This window comes from Drosophila pseudoobscura, chromosome 4, assembly GCF_009870125.1.
Source record: "Drosophila pseudoobscura strain MV-25-SWS-2005 chromosome 4, UCI_Dpse_MV25, whole genome shotgun sequence".
NCBI lineage: Eukaryota > Metazoa > Arthropoda > Insecta > Diptera > Drosophilidae > Drosophila > Drosophila pseudoobscura.
In genome coordinates this window covers 29,240,786-29,257,305 of record NC_046681.1, presented here as the reverse complement: position 1 = coordinate 29,257,305, position 16,520 = coordinate 29,240,786, and the positions used below count along the sequence as shown (strand labels likewise).

Genomic DNA, 16,520 nt, shown 5'->3' with positions numbered 1-16,520 from the left:
AGTTAGTATTAGAATTCTTCTATTTTCAATATTGGTTCTTTAGTCTCTATAATTTTTGCCACATTAAATACTAGCAGACGTTATACATTAGTTAAATATATGTATTATATTTTAGTTGTAAGCTGTTGCTTCAAACAACATATACACATGCAAAAGCATTGGGGGTTAGTGCATTTTTTATTTAAGTGCTATTTCCTACAGTATCCATTTATCTACTAGGGTTTTTTGGGGTTATAAATTAGTAAACCATCTACCACATGCAGCTAATACAGACAAATACACTTACGGTACATGATAATGTTCAACTAAAACGAGTATATGTACTAAATACAACAAAAGTCAACACAGATTAAAACACACAAAAATTGAAAAGGTGTCGGTCACGCCGAGAGAGAACATGCGAATGGAAATCATAGTTCCAGAACGATAATTGATAACGATAATGATAAACATTCAAGATGATGAAAAAGGATTTGGATTTGATTTGATGAGATTTGCAGCAGGCAGGCAGATGACAAGCAGGCAACTAAAACATGAACGAGCAACATTGCAAACATTAAGAGGACATGCAAACGACTGAACGCTAGACGGTGAGGAGAACCCCAATGGTTTGGCATTCATGGGCCAGTTCGAACTATCTCAGGTGTAGTATTGCAGCTGGTGGTGAAGAAGATTGATTGGTGGGTGGGTGGATTTATTCGGTGCAAAAACGTTGAACGAAGGACAGCCAGAAGAGAAGCAGTACGAGCAATAACAAGAAAGGGAGCGGAGACAAATGTGAAGGAAGAAGTAGCGCATGATAACCGCAAAGGCACAAAGAACACACGAGGGGATTGCGAGGAATAATAAAACGAATGCTAGCATGCACGTGCCCCCACAAATCGGATGGCTGCTCATACATGAACATACATATAGGAGTATATGCCACAAGTAGAGAAGGGTGATGGCTGGAAATCCAAAAGTAGAGATAGGCTGAAGTGGGCGCCTACGATCTGCCAGTTATATGTATTGGCGTTGAAAGTAGTCGGCGCCACGATACCGCAACCCTGTGGTTCCTTGCAATTCATTCATTAATGATTCGATATCAAGACTTACACAACTTATATACACAACTTTAGTTACCTGCTTTCATAGAGCAATCGGGTCTATTTACATCAGCGGCGGTATCACAAAAGCACATTGTGGTGTGGTTCAATGTACGACAGACTGTCAAATTTTGCACAGTGCAAACATTTTGATAGTACTCGCAAGGTGATATGCATATGCCTGCCACACAAGTCTCATCGTCAGAGCAGTCGATTTCAGTCATGCAATTTATTGTCGGAGTAATAGTCACAGTTCTTTCGGTGGCATTTGGCATACCAACCGCCGAAACAGGCGTCACTGTTTCCTTTGAAGCAGTTGGGATGGTGGATCTATTGAACGAACTAAGAGTTGGCATAAGTCTTTCCGGTACTTCTGTGGTGTAATCGGTCATTCCCATTTGGGTAGTATCTCCTGGAAGGGATGTGGTTGCCTCAGAAGCAGATGTTGGCAAAGTTGTTTCCCTAGAGATCGGTACTACAGTTGGTACAGTTTTAGGAGAACCTTCTGTTGTGCAATCGGTCATTCCCAATCGAGTAGTATCTCCTGGAGGGGATGTGGTTGTTTCAGAGGCCGATGGTGGCATAGTTGTTTCCCTAGATATCAGTACTACAGTTGGTCCAGTCCTAGGAGCCCCTTCTGTTGTGTAATCGGTCATTCCCATTCGAGTAGTATCTCCTGGAAGAGATGTGGGTGTGTCAGAAACTGAAGATGGAAGGGTAGTTTCCCTAGAGATCGGTACTACAGTTTGTACAGTCCTAGGAGCTGCTTCTGTTGTGTAATCGGTCATTCCCTTTCGAGTAGTATCTCCTGGAGGGGATGTGGTTGTTTCAGAGGCCGATGTTGGCATAGTTGTTTCCCTAGATATCGGTACTACAGTTGGTCCAGTCCTAGGCGCGCCTTCTGTTGTGTAATCGGTCATTCCCATTCCGGTAGTTTCTTGTGGAAGGGATGCGGTTGTTTCCGAAACAGAGGTTGGCCTGGTTGTTTCCTTTGAGATCGGTACTACAGTTGGTACAGTCCTAGGAGCTCCTTCTGTTGTGTAATCGGTCTTTCCTATTCGAGTAGTATCTCCTGGAAGGGATGCGGTTGTTTCAGAAGCCGATGTTGGATTAGTTGTTTCCCTAGAGTTCGGTACTACAGTTGGTCCAGTCCTAGGCGCGCCTTCTGTTGTGTAATCGGTCATTCCCATTCCGGTAGTTTCTTGTGGAAGGGATGCGGTTGTTTCAGAAGCAGAGGTTGGCATGGTAGTTTGCTTTGAGATCGGTACTACAGTTGGTACAGTTTTAGGAGCTTCTTCTGTAGTGTAATCGGTCATTCCCATTCGGGTAGCATCTCTTGGAAGGGATGTGGTTGTTTCAGAATCCGATGTTGGCACGGTTGTTTCCCTAGAGAGGGGCTTAAGCGAGGATCTTTCGATTAGAACTACAGTTGGTACAGTCCCCGGCACACCTTCTGTGGTGTAATCGGTCATTCCAATTCGGGTTGTTTCTTGTGGAACGGATGTTGTTTTGTCAGAAGCAGCTGTTGGCATAGTTGTTTCCCCAGATATCGGTACTACAGTTGGTCCAGTCCTATGCGCGCCTTCTGTTGTGTGATCGGTCATTCCCAATGGAGTAGTATCTCCTGGAAGGGATTTGGGTGTTTCAGTAGCCGATGTTGGCATAGTTGTTTCCCTAGAGATCGGTACTACAGTTGGTACAGTTTTAGGAGCTCCTTCTGTTGTGTAATCGGTCATTCCCATTCGAGTAGTATCTCCTGGAAGGTATGTGGTTGTTTCAGAAGCAGATGTTGGCAAAGTTGTTTCCCCAGATATCGGTACTACAGTTGGTCCAGTCCTAGGAGCCCCTTCTGTTGTGTAATCGGTCATTCCCATTCGAGTAGTATCTCCTGGAAGGGATGTGGGTGTGTCAGAAACTGAAGATGGAAGGGTAGTTTCCCTAGAGATCGGTACTACAGTTTGTACAGTCCTAGGAGCTGGTTTTGTTGTGTAATCGGTCATTCCCAATCCAGTAATATCTCCTGGAGGGGATGTGGGTGTGTCAGAAACTGAAGATGGAAGGGTAGTTTCCCTATAGATCGGTACTACAGTTTGTACAGTCCTAGGAGCTGCTTCTGTTGTGTAATCGGTCATTCCCTTTCGAGTAGTATCTTGTGGAGGGGATGTGGTTGTTTCAGAGGCCGATGTTGGCATAGTTGTTTCCCTAGATATCGGTACTACAGTTGGTCCAGTCCAAGGCGCGCCTTCTGTTGTGTAATCGGTCATTCCCATTCCGGTAGTTTCTTGTGGAAGGGATGCGGTCGTTTCAGAAGCAGAGGTTGGCATGGTTGTTTTCTTTGAGATCGGTACTACAGTTGGTACAGTCCTAGGAGATCCTTCTGTTGTGTAAACGGTCATTCCCATTCGAGTAGTATCTCCTGGAAGGGATGTGGTTGTTTCAGAAGCCGATGTTGGCATAGTTGTTTCCCTAGAGATGGGTACTACAGTTGGTACAGTTTTAGGAGCTTCTTCTGTACTGTAATCGGTCATTCCCATTCGAGTAGTATTTCCTGGAAGGGATGTGGTTGTTTCAGAAGCCGATGTTGGCATAGTTGTTTCCCTATAGATCGGTACTACAGTTGGTCCATTCCTAGGCGCGCCTTCTGTTGTGAAATCGGTCATTCCCATTCGAGTAGTATCTCCTGGAAGGGATGTGGGTGTGTCAGAAACTGAAGATGGAAAGGTAGTTTCCCTAGAGATCGGTACTACAGTTGGTACAGTCCTAGGAGCTCCTTCTGTTGTGTAAACGGTCATTCCCATTCGAGTAGTATCTCCTGGAAGGGATGTGGTTGTTTCAGAATCCGATGTTGGCAAAGTTGTTTCCGCAGATATCGGTACTACAGTTGGTCCAGTCCTAGGAGCCCCTTCTGTTGTGTAATCGGTCATTTCCATTCGAGTATTATCTCCTGGCAGGGATGTGGTTGTTTCAGAAGCAGGTGTTGGCATAGTTGTTTCCCTAGACATCGGTACTACAGTTGGTCCAGTCCTAGGAGCGCCTTCTGTTGTGTAATCGGTCATTCCCATTCGAGTAGTATCTCCTGGAAGGGATGTGGTTGTTTCAGAAGCCGATGTTGGCATAGTTGTTTCCCTATATATCGGTACTACAGTTGGTCCAGTCCTAGGCGCGCCTTCTGTTGTGTGATCGGACATTCCGATTCCGGTAGTTTCTTGTGGAAGGGATGCGGTCTTTTCAGAAGCAGAGGTTGGCATGGTTGTTTCCTTTGAGATCGGTACTACAGTTGGTACAGTCCTAGGAGATCCTTCTGTTGTGTAAACGGTCATTCCCTTTCGAGTAGTATCTCCTGGAAGGGATGTGGTTGTTTCAGAAGCCGATGTTGGCATAGTTGTTTCCCTAGAGATGGGTACTACAGTTGGTACAGTTTTAGAAGCTTCTTCTGTAGTGTAATCGGTCATTCCCATTCGAGTAGTATCTCCTGGAAGGGATGTAGTTGTTTCAGAAGCCGATGTTGGCATAGTTGTTTCCCTAGAGATCGGTACTACAGTTGGTCCAGTCCTAGGAGCGCCTTCTGTTGTGTAATCGGTCATTCCCATTCCGGTAGTTTCTTGTGGAAGGGATGCGGTTGTTTCAGAAGCAGAGGTTGGCATGGTTGTTTCCTTTGAGATCGGTACTACAGTTGGTACAGTCCTAGGAGCTCCTTCTGTGGTGTAATCGGTCATTCCCATTCGAGAAGTATCTCCTGGAAGGGATGTGGGTGTGTCAGAAACTGAAGATGGAAGGGTAGTTTCCCTAGAGATCGGTACTACAGTTTGTACAGTCCTATGAGCTCCTTCTGTTGTGTAATCGGTCATTCCCATTCGAGCAGTATCTCCTGGAAGGGATGTTGTGGTGTCAGAAGCAGATGTTAGCCTGGTAGTTTCCCCAGATATCGGTACTACAGTTGGTACAGTCTTAGGAGCTCCTTCTGTAGTGTAATCGGTCAGTTCGATCTGGCTAGTATCTCTTGGAAGGGATGTGGTTGTTTCAGAAGCCGATATTTGCATAGTTGTTTCCCTAGAGATCGGCACTACAGTTGGTACCTTTTTAGGAGCTTCTTCTGTAGTGTAATCGGTCATTCCCATTCGGGTGGTATCTCTTGGAAGGGATGTGGTTGTTTCAGAATCCGATGTTGGCTTGTTGGTTGTTTCCCTAGAGAGGGGCTTAAGCGAGGATCTTTCGATTGGAACTACAGTTGGTACAGTCCCCGGCACACCTTCTGTGGTGTAATCGGTCATTTCTATTCTGGTTGTTTCTTGTGGAACGGATGTTGTTTTGTCAGAAGCAGATGTTGGCATAGCTGTTTCCCTATAGATCGGTACTACAGTTGGTCCAGTCCTAGGCGAGCCTTCTGTTGTGTAATCGGTCATTCCCATTCCGGTAATTTCTTGTGGAAGGGATGCGGTTGTTTCAGAAGCAGAGTTTGGCATGGTTGTTTCCTTTGAGATCGGTACTACAGTTGGTACCGGCCCAGGAGCTCCTTCTGTTGTGTAAACGGTCCTTCCCATTCCGGTAGTTTCTTGTGGAAGGGATGCGGTTGTTTCAGAAGCCGATGTTGGCATAGTTGTTTCCCTAGAGATGGGTATTACAGTTGATACAGTTTTAGGAGCTTCTTTTGTAGTGTAATCGGTCATTCCCATTCGAGTAGTATCTCCTGGAAGGGATGTGGGTGTGTCAGAAACTGAAGATGGAAAGGTAGTTTCCCTAGAGATCGGTACTACAGTTGGTACAGTCCTAAGAGCTCCTTCTGTTGTGTAAACGGTCATTCCCATTCGAGTAGTATCTCCTGGAAGGGATGTGGTTGTTTCAGAAGTAGAGGTTGGCATGGTTGTTTCCTTTGAGATCGGTACTACAGTTGGTACAGTCCTAGGAGCTCCTTCTGTTGTGTAATCGGTCATTCCCATTCGAGTAGTATCTCCTGGAAGGGATGTGGTTGTTTCAGAAGCCGATGTTGGCATTGTTGTTTCCCTAGAGATCGGTACTACAGTTGGTCCTGTCCTAGCAGCGCCTTCTGTTGTGTAATCGGTCATTCCCATTCCGGTAGTTTCTTGTGGAAGGGATGCGGTTGTTTCAGAAGCCGATGTTGGCATAGTTCTTTCCCTAGAGATCGGTACTACAGTTGGTCCAGTCCTAGGAGCGCCTACTGTTGTGTAATCGGTCATTCCCATTCGAGTAGTATCTCCTGGAAGGGATGTGGTTGTTTCAGAAGCCGATGTTGGCATTGTTGTTTCCCTAGAGATCGGTACTACAGTTGGTCCTGTCCTAGGAGCGCCTTTTGTTGTGTAATCGGTCATTCCTATTCTGGTAGTTTCTTGTGGAAGGGATGTGGTTGTTTCAGAAGCCGCTGTTGGCATAGTTGTTTCCCTAGATATCGGTACTACAGTTGGTCCAGTCCTAGGAGCGCCTTCTGTTGTGTAATCGGTCATTCCTTTTCGAGTAGTATCTCCTGGAAGGGATGTGGTTGTTTCAGAAGCCGATTTTGGCATAGTTGTTTCCCTAAAGATCGGTACTACAGTTGGTCCAGTCCTAGGAGCGCCTTCTGTTGTGTAATCGGTCATTCCCATTCGAGTAGTATCTCCTGGAAGGGATGTGGGTGTGTCAGAAACTGAAGATGGAATGGTAGTTTCCCTAGAGATCGTTGCTACAGTTGGTACAGTCCTAGGAGCTCCTTCTGTTGTGTAATCGGTCATTCCCATTCGAGTAGTATCTCCTGGAAGGGATGTGGTTGTTTCAGAATCCGATGTTGGCACGGTTGTTTCCCTGGAGAGGGGCTTAAGCGAGGATCTTTCGATTGGAACTACAGTTGGTACAGTCCCCGGTACACCTTCTGTGGTGTCAGCGGTCATTCCTATTCGAGTTGTTTCTTGTGGAAGGGATGTTGTTGTGTCAGAAGCAGAGGTTGGCATTGTTGTTTCCTTTGAGATCGGTACTACAGTTGGTACAGTCTTAGGAGCTCCTTCTGTTGTGTAATCGGTCATTCCCATTCGAGTAGTATCTCCTGGAAGGGATGTGGGTGTGTCAGAAACTGAAGATGGAAGGGTAGTTTCCCTAAAGATCGGTACTAGAGTTGGTACAGTCCTAGGAGCTCCTTCTGTTGTGTAATCGGTCATTCCCATTCGAGTAGTATCTCCTGGAAGGGATGTGGTTGTTTCAGAAGTAGAGGTTGGCATGGTTGTTTCCTTTGAGATCGGTACTACAGTTGGTACAGTCCTAGGAGCTCCTTCTGTGGTGTAATCGGTCATTCCCATTCGAGTAGTATCTCCTGGAAGGGATGTGGGTGTGTCAGAAACTGAAGATGGAAAGGTAGTTTCCCTAGAGATCGGTACTACAGTTGGTCCTGTCCTAGCAGCGCCTTCTGTTGTGTAATCGGTCATTCCCATTCCGGTAGTTTCTTGTGGAAGGGATGCGGTTGTTTCAGAAGCCGTTGTTGGCATAGTTGTTTCCCTAGAGATCGGTACTACAGTTGGTCCAGTCCTAGGAGCGCCTTCTGTTGTGTAATCGGTTATTCCTTGTCGAGTAGTATCTCCTGGAAGGGATGTGGTTGTTTCAGAAGCCGATGTTGGCATAGTTGTTTCCCTAAAGATCGGTACTACAGTTGGTCCAGTCCTAGGAGCGCCTTCTGTTGTGTAATCGGTCATTCCCATTCGAGTAGTATCTCCTGGAAGGGATGTGGGTGTGTCAGAAACTGAAGATGGAATGGTAGTTTCCCTAGAGATCGTTGCTACAGTTGGTACAGTCCTAGGAGCTCCTTCTGTTGTGTAATCGGTCATTCCCATTCGAGTAGTATCTCCTGGAAGGGATGTGGTTGTTTCAGAAGCCGATGTTGGCATAATTGTTTCCCTAGAGATCGGTACTACAGTTGGTCCTGTCCTAGCAGCGCCTTCTGTTGTGTAATCGGTCATTCCCATTCCGGTAGTTTCTTGTGGAAGGGATGCGGTTGTTTCAGAAGCCGATGTTGGCATAGTTGTTTCCCTAGAGATCGGTACTACAGTTGGTCCAGTCCTAGGAGCGCCTACTGTTGTGTAATCGGTCATTCCCATTCGAGTAGTATCTCCTGGAAGGGATGTGGTTGTTTCAGAAGCCGATGTTGGCATTGTTGTTTCCCTAGAGATCGGTACTACAGTTGGTCCTGTCCTAGGAGCGCCTTCTGTTGTGTAATCGGTCATTCCTTTTCGAGTAGTATCTCCTGGAAGGGATGTGGTTGTTTCAGAAGCCGATGTTGGCATAGTTGTTTCCCTAAAGATCGGTACTACAGTTGGTACAGTCTTAGGAGCTCCTTCTGTTGTGTAATCGGTCATTCCCATTCGAGTAGTATCTCCTGGAAGGGATGTGGTTGTTTCAGAAGCCGATGTTGGATTAGTTGTTTCCCTAGAGATCGGTACTACAGTTGGTCCAGTCCTAGGCGCGCCTTCTGTTGTGTAATCCGTCATTCCCATTCCGGTAGTTTCTTGTGGAAGGGATGCGGTTGTTTCAGAAGCAGAGGTTGGCATGGTTGTTTCCTTTGAGATCGGTACTACAGTTGGTACAGTCTTAGGAGCTCCTTCTGTTGTGAAATCGGTCATTCCCATTCGAGTAGTATCTCCTGGAAGGGATGTGGGTGTGTCAGAAACTGAAGATGGAAGGGTAGTTTCCCTAAAGATCGGTACTAGAGTTGGTACAGTCCTAGGAGCTCCTTCTGTTGTGTAATCGGTCATTCCCATTCGAGTAGTATCTCCTGGAAGGGATGTGGGTGTGTTAGAAACTGAAGATGGAAGGGTAGTCTCCCTAGAGATCGGTACTACAGTTTGTACAGTCCTGGGAGCTCCTTCTGTGGTGTAATCGGTCATTCCCTTTCGAGTAGTATCTCGTGGAGGGGATGTGGTTTTTTCAGAGGCCGATGTTGGCATAGTTGTTTCCCTAGATATCGGTACTACAGTTGTTCCAGTCCAAGGCGCGCCTTCTGTTGTGTAATCGGTCATTCCCATTCCGGTAGTTTCTTGTGGAAGGGATGCGGTCGTTTCAGAAGCAGAGGTTGGCATGGTTGTTTCCTTTGAGATCGGTACTACAGTTGGTACCGGCCCAGGAGCGCCTACTGTTGTGTAATCGGTCATTCCCATTCGAGTAGTATCTCCTGGAAGGGATGTGGTTGTTTCAGAAGCCGATGTTGGCATAGTTGTTTCCCTAAAGATCGGTACTACAGTTGGTCCTGTCCTAGCAGCGCCTTCTGTTGTGTAATCGGTCATTCCCATTCCGGTAGTTTCTTGTGGAAGGGATGCGGTTGTTTCAGAAGCCGATGTTGGCATAGTTGTTTCCCTAGAGATCGGTACTACAGTTGGTCCAGTCCTAGGCGCGCCTTCTGTTGTGTAATCCGTCATTCCCATTCGAGTAGTATCTCCTGGAAGGGATGTGGGTGTGTCAGAAACTGAAGATGGAATGGTAGTTTCCCTAGAGATCGTTGCTACAGTTGGTACAGTCCTAGGAGCTCCTTCTGTTGTGTAATCGGTCATTCCCATTCGAGTAGTATCTCCTGGAAGGGATGTGGTTGTTTCAGAAGCCGATGTTGGCATAGTTGTTTCTCTAAAGATCGGTACTACAGTTGGTCCAGTCCTAGGAGTGCCTTCTGTTGTGTAATCGGTCATTCCCATTACGGTAGTTTCTTGTGGAAGGGATGCGGTTGTTTCAGAAGCCGATGTTGGCATAGTTGTTTCCCTAAAGATCGGTACTACAGTTGGTACAGTCTGAGGAGCTCCTTCTGTTGTGTAATCGGTCATTCCCATTCGAGTAGTATCTCCTGGAAGGGATGTGGTTGTTTCAGAAGCCGATGTTGGATTAGTTGTTTCCCTAGAGATCGGTACTACAGTTGGTCCAGTCCTAGGCGCGCCTTCTGTTGTGTAATCCGTCATTCCCATTCCGGTAGTTTCTTGTGGAAGGGATGCGGTTGTTTCAGAAGCAGAGGTTGGCATGGTTGTTTCCTTTGAGATCGGTACTACAGTTGGTACAGTCTTAGGAGCTCCTTCTGTTGTGTAATCGGTCATTCCCATTCGAGTAGTATCTCCTGGAAGGGATGTGGGTGTGTCAGAAACTGAAGATGGAAGGGTAGTTTCCCTAAAGATCGGTACTAGAGTTGGTACAGTCCTAGGAGCTCCTTCTGTTGTGTAATCGGTCATTCCCATTCGAGTAGTATCTCCTGGAAGGGATGTGGGTGTGTTAGAAACTGAAGATGGAAGGGTAGTCTCCCTAGAGATCGGTACTACAGTTTGTACAGTCCTAGGAGCTCCTTCTGTGGTGTAATCGGTCATTCCCATTCGGGTAGTATCTCTTGGAAGGGATGTGGTTGTTTCAGAATCCGATGTTGGCACGGTTGTTTCCCTGGAGAGGGGCTTAAGCGAGGATCTTTCGATTGGAACTACAGTTGGTACAGTCCCCGGTACACCTTCTGTGGTGTCAGCGGTCATTCCTATTCGAGTTGTTTCTTGTGGAAGGGATGTTGTTGTGTCAGAAGCAGAGGTTGGCATTGTTGTTTCCTTTGAGATCGGTACTACAGTTGGTACAGTCTTAGGAGCTCCTTCTGTTGTGTAATCGGTCATTCCCATTCGAGTAGTATCTCCTGGAAGGGATGTGGGTGTGTCAGAAACTGAAGATGGAAGGGTAGTTTCCCTAAAGATCGGTACTAGAGTTGGTACAGTCCTAGGAGCTCCTTCTGTTGTGTAATTGGTCATTACCATTCGAGTAGTATCTCCTGGAAGGGATGTGGGTGTGTTAGAAACTGAAGATGGAAGGGTAGTCTCCCTAGAGATCGGTACTACAGTTTGTACAGTCCTAGGAGCTCCTTCTGTGGTGTAATCGGTCATTCCCATTCGGGTAGTATCTCTTGGAAGGGATGTGGTTGTTTCAGAATCCGATGTTGGCACGGTTGTTTCCCTGGAGAGGGGCTTAAGCGAGGATCTTTCGATTGGAACTACAGTTGGTACGGTCCCCGGCACACCTTCTGTGGTGTCAGCGGTCATTCCTATTCGAGTTGTTTTTTGTGGAAGGGATGTTGTTGTGTCAGAAGCAGAGGTTGGCATTGTTGTTTCCTTTGAGATCGGTACTACAGTTGGTACAGTCCTAGGAGCTCCTTCTGTTGTGTAATCGGTCTTTCCTATTCGAGTAGTATCTCCTGGAAGGGATGTGGTTGTTTCAGAAGCCGATGTTGGATTAGTTGTTTCCCTAGAGATCGGTACAACAGTTGGTCCAGACCTAGGCGCGCCTTCTGTTGTGTAATCGGTCATTCCCATTCTTGTTGTATCTCCTGGAAAGTATGTGGTTGTTTCAGAAGCAGATGTTGGCCCAGTTGTTTCCCCAGATATCAGTACTACAGTTGGTCCAGTCCTAGGCGCGCCTTCTGTTGTGTAATCGCTCATTCCCATTCCGGTAGTTTCTTGTGGAAGGGATGCGGTTATTTCAGAAGCAGAGGTTGGCATGGTTGTTTCCTTTGAGATCGGTACTACAGTTGGTACAGTCCTAGGAGCTCCTTCTGTTGTGTAATCGGTCATTACCATTCGAGTAGTATCTCCTGGAAGGGATGTGGGTGTGTTAGAAACTGAAGATGGAAGGGTAGTTTCCCTAGAGATCGGTACTACAGTTTGTACAGTCCTAGGAGCTCCTTCTGTGGTGTAATCGGTCATTCCCATTCGGGTAGTATCTCTTGGAAGGGATGTGGTTGTTTCAGAATCCGATGTTGGCACGGTTGTTTCCCTGGAGAGGGGCTTAAGCGAGGATCTTTCGATTGGAACTACAGTTGGTACAGTCCGCGGCACACCTTCTGTGGTGTCATCGGTCATTCCTATTCGAGTTGTTTCTTGTGGAAGGGATGTTGTTGTTTCAGAAGCCGATGTTGGCATAGTTGTTTCCCTAGAGATCGGTACTACAGTAGGTCCAGTTCTAGGCGCGCCGTCTGTTGTGTAATCGGTCATTCCCATTCCGGTAGTTTCTTGTGGAAGGGATGCGGTTGTTTCAGAAGCAGAGGTTGGCATATTTGTTTTCCGAGAAATCGGTACTACAGTTGGTACAGTCCTAGGAGCTCCTTCTGTGGTGTAATCGGTCATTCCCATTCGGGAAGTAGCTCCTGGAAGGGATGTGGGTGTGTCAGAGACTGAAGATGGAAGGGTAGTTTCCCTAAAGATCGGTACTAGAGTTGGTACAGTCCTAGGAGCTCCTTCTGTTGTATAATCGGTCATTCCCATTCGAGTAGTATCTCCTGGAAGGGATGTGGGTGTGTTAGAAACTGAAGATGGAAAGGTAGTTTCCCTAGAGATCGGTACTACAGTTGGTACAGTTTCAGGAGCTTCTTCTGTAGTGTAATCGGTCATTCCTATTCGGTAGGTGTCTTGGGGAAGGGACGTTGATGTTTCTGAAGCAGATATTGGAATGGTAGTTTTCCTAGAGATGGGTGTAAGTGTCGATCTATCGTTTGCTACTACAGGTTGTACAGTTTCCATTCGAATATCTATCGGAATCGTTGCGGATTCGGATTTTGTAGATGTTTCAAAGGAAATTGATGCCGCTACTGTTGGAGCTGTGCTGGTGCTTTGTTCCGTGAATAGGGTTGTCGTTTTATTTGCATCTGGGACTATGGTGGTCAGATCGTCAGTTATTGATACTGCGGTATTTGTTTCTGTAGTAGGAGAACTGGATGTATCTGGAGCTACTGGTGTAGTGTCAATTGCAAGGTGCTTGGTAGTTTTGTACGATTCTGTTGTCGTGTTATAAGATACTGTTGTTTCCTCCTCAGCTTCTATATCGGTATAACGTGTTCGCATTTCGGTTTGATTTGCCAATTGCATAACCGTGTACTTAATACTGACTGATTCCGTTGTAGTTTCAATCGGTTCGTCTGTCAAATTGGTGGGTATGCAGTTCGCAGTAGTGCTGTTGTTGGTCAAAGTCTTGGGGCATATGCATGTGGTAACCTTATGAGCTAGAGTGACGCACTTTATCGCGCCCACACAGAGTGTGTGACAGGGATCGATACATTGACCAGATGATCCACATTGTTGCGCTTCACTGCAATCTTCGTCTGAGGTACAGTTGCCACCTGGCATATCTGCTTGGTTTTTGGTTTTTTTTTGTTTAGATAATTTTTTGGGTTTTTGAGTGGAGTATTTTGTACATAATTCAAAATAAAAGTATAAGATTTAAAAAATAAAATACGTTAAAATATATACAAATTTTTACCAGTTTATATAAAGGATATAGAAAGTGTATAGCTACAACAAAAAAGAGGTTGGTGCACTATATATATATACAGAGGGGTAGGGGGGTACGGTACCTAGAAAAATACTCTTTGAATTTTCATTCTACTAATTCTCTTGCATACAACTGCAAAACTGTAGGGGAATTTCGAAGCTTTATCAACTATTTACGGTTAATTTCAAATTAGGAACAAACTTCTTTACTATTAGTTAGCTACATATTGGTTTGGTTTTTGTTTGTTTGGTTGTTTGCTTTTTTTTTTACCATTAGTAGTACATTTGTCACCGTTTATCATAGAATCATAGGTTAAGATTTTCATAGTATTCAAGAGGCATTTTTATTAAATTGATTAATATCACGGTGAGCATGAGCGTGTGTGAATGTTCAGAAGAGTTTTGCTTGTATTTATTGTGTTTTCATGTTACTATTGTTTGCGTTTGGATAGATCAGATGCATAGATCTACACTTTGGTCAACGCTTTTCTTGGATTATGGTGCATTAGCATCGTCACAGGTGCTAGTGGCGCAAAGCGTTTAACTTGGGGCTTGTTATAGTCGCTAGACACGGGGGAGCTGGCCCACACTTTTGGCTTGTAACTAAGCTTTCTATTTCTTTGGACCATATCGATAAGCAAAAGATTTATACGAGTACAGGCGGCAGTTAGTTTCTCAGTCCTATGTACATGTACACACAAAAATCTCTCGAGAAACAGATTGACGAGGCGTGAAACTTTAGATAGGAATATCAAGTCAATATATTTCGTCGGGTAAATCGGGTAAATTTTTGTGTTTCTTGTGAGGGGACAGACAATAAGACAGAGCTAGGCAAAAAGGTGAGAGCGTGTGTGAGAGACAGTAAGAGAGAGAGAGTGGTAGGTGGTGGTAGAGAGAAAAAGGCGGGAAACAAAGATACAATATTCGAGAGACAGAAAGGCACTCTCTTGCGGCATGGAGCCAAAGAGTGGTTGGTGAGAGAGAGTACGTTTGTGCTTTACCTTTTTGACATCCATATTTGGCATCGGCTATAAATCCAGGTGGGCAGAATTTACATATCGGCTTGTGATCCTCGACAATGCATGGCGAGTTGGGGGCGCATGTTGCAAACTTGCAAGGATCGACGCACTGCAGTTTACGGCAAGCAAGGCCAGCCGGACAGCCAGCGTCCCGCAGGCAAATGGATATCGAGGGCTGACAGTCCCGCATGCAAATGCACACGGGCTTGTGGTTTTGCACCTCGCAGGACTTGTTCTCGGCACAGACCGGTGCCCGGCCCAACGGCACAATACAGGGGTTCCGGCATTTGCCATCCGTGCAGGCCATATTCGAGGCGCAGTCATCATCGCGATAGCATTCCCGCTTATCCGGTGCACACGTCAGTTCTCCGTATTCGTTGACTATGAAGCCCGACTTGCAGATGCAAACGGGCTGGTGGCGTCGTGTCTCGCACTTCTTGTTGCTCTCGCAAATGAAGAGGGGATTGTTGCATGGATCTGTGCATTGGCCGTACTGGCCGCACTGCAATGTCTCCGGGCACTCGTTGTCACTGGAGCATGGTATCTGCTCCTTGGTCTTGGCGTCCATGTCATCGGTGAGACAATTGGGATCGGGCTTGCACTCTACTTCGGGCCGGCCGATGTGGCAACTTGGACAGGAGCAGCGCGGACGATGCAGAACAGTTTTGCACAGCGCATTCGAGCCGCACGCGCCACGCATTGTACAAGGATCGCTGCAGTGTCCTTGGAGGCAGGATTTTTCACTGGGACAATCCGTATCTGAGTAGCATTGTTCGGTGTCTATAACATAACATTCAGCAGGCGGGAAGAACGAGAGAGAGATAGACAGGAGTTGTTTTTTTTTTGGTTGGTTTTAAATGTTAATCGTTGGTGGTTTCGTGGGTGCATTCGTCTATTCGGTGGCATAAACGCGGTACGCTACTAAATGTGAAGATATATCTAAATATATCTTCATTCCGAGGGAAACACATAGAAGTACGGAAGTGCGACATTGAAGGGTCGTTGAGTCAAAGGTTTTTTGGTAGACAGAGCCTGGTAGAAGATTCTGGGTTTGCTTTTTGCATAGAACAAAAGTGTTTGGGTGGATGGGTGCTGTAGGGTCTGGGGGTAAATCTTATATCTAAACGTTTCTAATAAACAAAAAGGGAGAAATCTTAAACGAGACAATATATAAACAGTATAATCAAGTTATATTTTTGTTGGTTTGTTTTGATTTGGACTTCTTTTTTGCTTGAGTGTTTTTTGTGTGGTTTTTTTTTGGTGGTTGGGTGGTATTGGGGTTTTATTGTGTGTGTTGTGGGTCGGTTTTTGTGGTTTGGTTTGTGGTGTTCGATTAAGTGTCAGTGGGATTGTTGTGGACTCAGTTTTGGGGGGTTGGGGGTTTTGTGCATGGGATTTTGTTAGAGTAAAGTAAAATTTTAGAGTGGGGGGTTGGGAATTTGTCAACGAACTGTGTTCAGAAACGGTGTGCAAAAAGAAATCACAAGGAAGCGAAAACTAAAGAAAGATAAATATTGGATTTCCTCATCCAAAATTTAGTGCAGCAAAAAGTTTCTTTCAGATTGCATTTGGTTGTCTTATTCAAATTGTAGAACTGTGAAGGGAACATCTCACAATAACTCGGGTTTTATAATATGTAGTTTGTAGTATTTAGTATCGTATCTAAAAGCAAGCCAATTTCTGACTGCTTCTGGGTTTCGTCGAATGAATTTGATAGTTTTGGAGGCAGCGTACAAGAGAGCGAGTAGAAGGCGTAGTAGCAGTGAGAACATGTGAGCAATAGTTACAATCCTTGATGATTTACCATATTTTAACGAGCGAGCATATAGAGCAGGAGATATACCCAATTTGATGCTGATCAATGATATATATATCTGGAGATTAATGCGAATTCGAGCTAATACATATTGGTTTTTGTATGTTGTTGTTTTTTTGTTGTTTGGATTTTGTTCAGTAATGGCAAAAATTACACGACATCCAACACATGCGCTCTGCCCTCACGAGAGACACGTTATTGGCGATTGGTTTTGGTGAGTGAGTGATTGATTCAGATTCAGAGAAAATAGAGAGCGGAAGATTAGCTTTTTATAGGAATATAGGTAGGCTTTAGTAAGAGTACAGGAAATAGTAGTTGGAAAATCGATGGGTAAGAATAAATACAATTTGGAAAACGTACG

General features: G+C 45.4%; 1 protein-coding gene across 8 annotated transcripts in view; it reads right to left on the bottom strand.

Moving 5' to 3' along the window:
• The window catches only part of dpy (fibrillin-like protein dumpy), a 136,464-nt gene that overhangs the window by 57,152 nt on the left and 62,792 nt on the right, over positions 1-16,520 (bottom strand). For 3 of the 8 annotated variants that reach the window (XM_033380410.1, XM_033380416.1, XM_033380411.1), the window contains exon 13: positions 14,326-15,123. The exons of 2 other annotated variants lie outside the window; for them this stretch is intronic. In XM_033380410.1, coding sequence (XP_033236301.1) covers positions 14,326-15,123 — 798 coding nt within the window. Of the gene's footprint in view, positions 1-1,122; positions 6,203-14,325; positions 15,124-16,520 lie in introns of those variants that run through there. 3 more of the 8 variants (XM_033380414.1, XM_033380413.1, XM_033380415.1) reach the window with 2 other exon arrangements.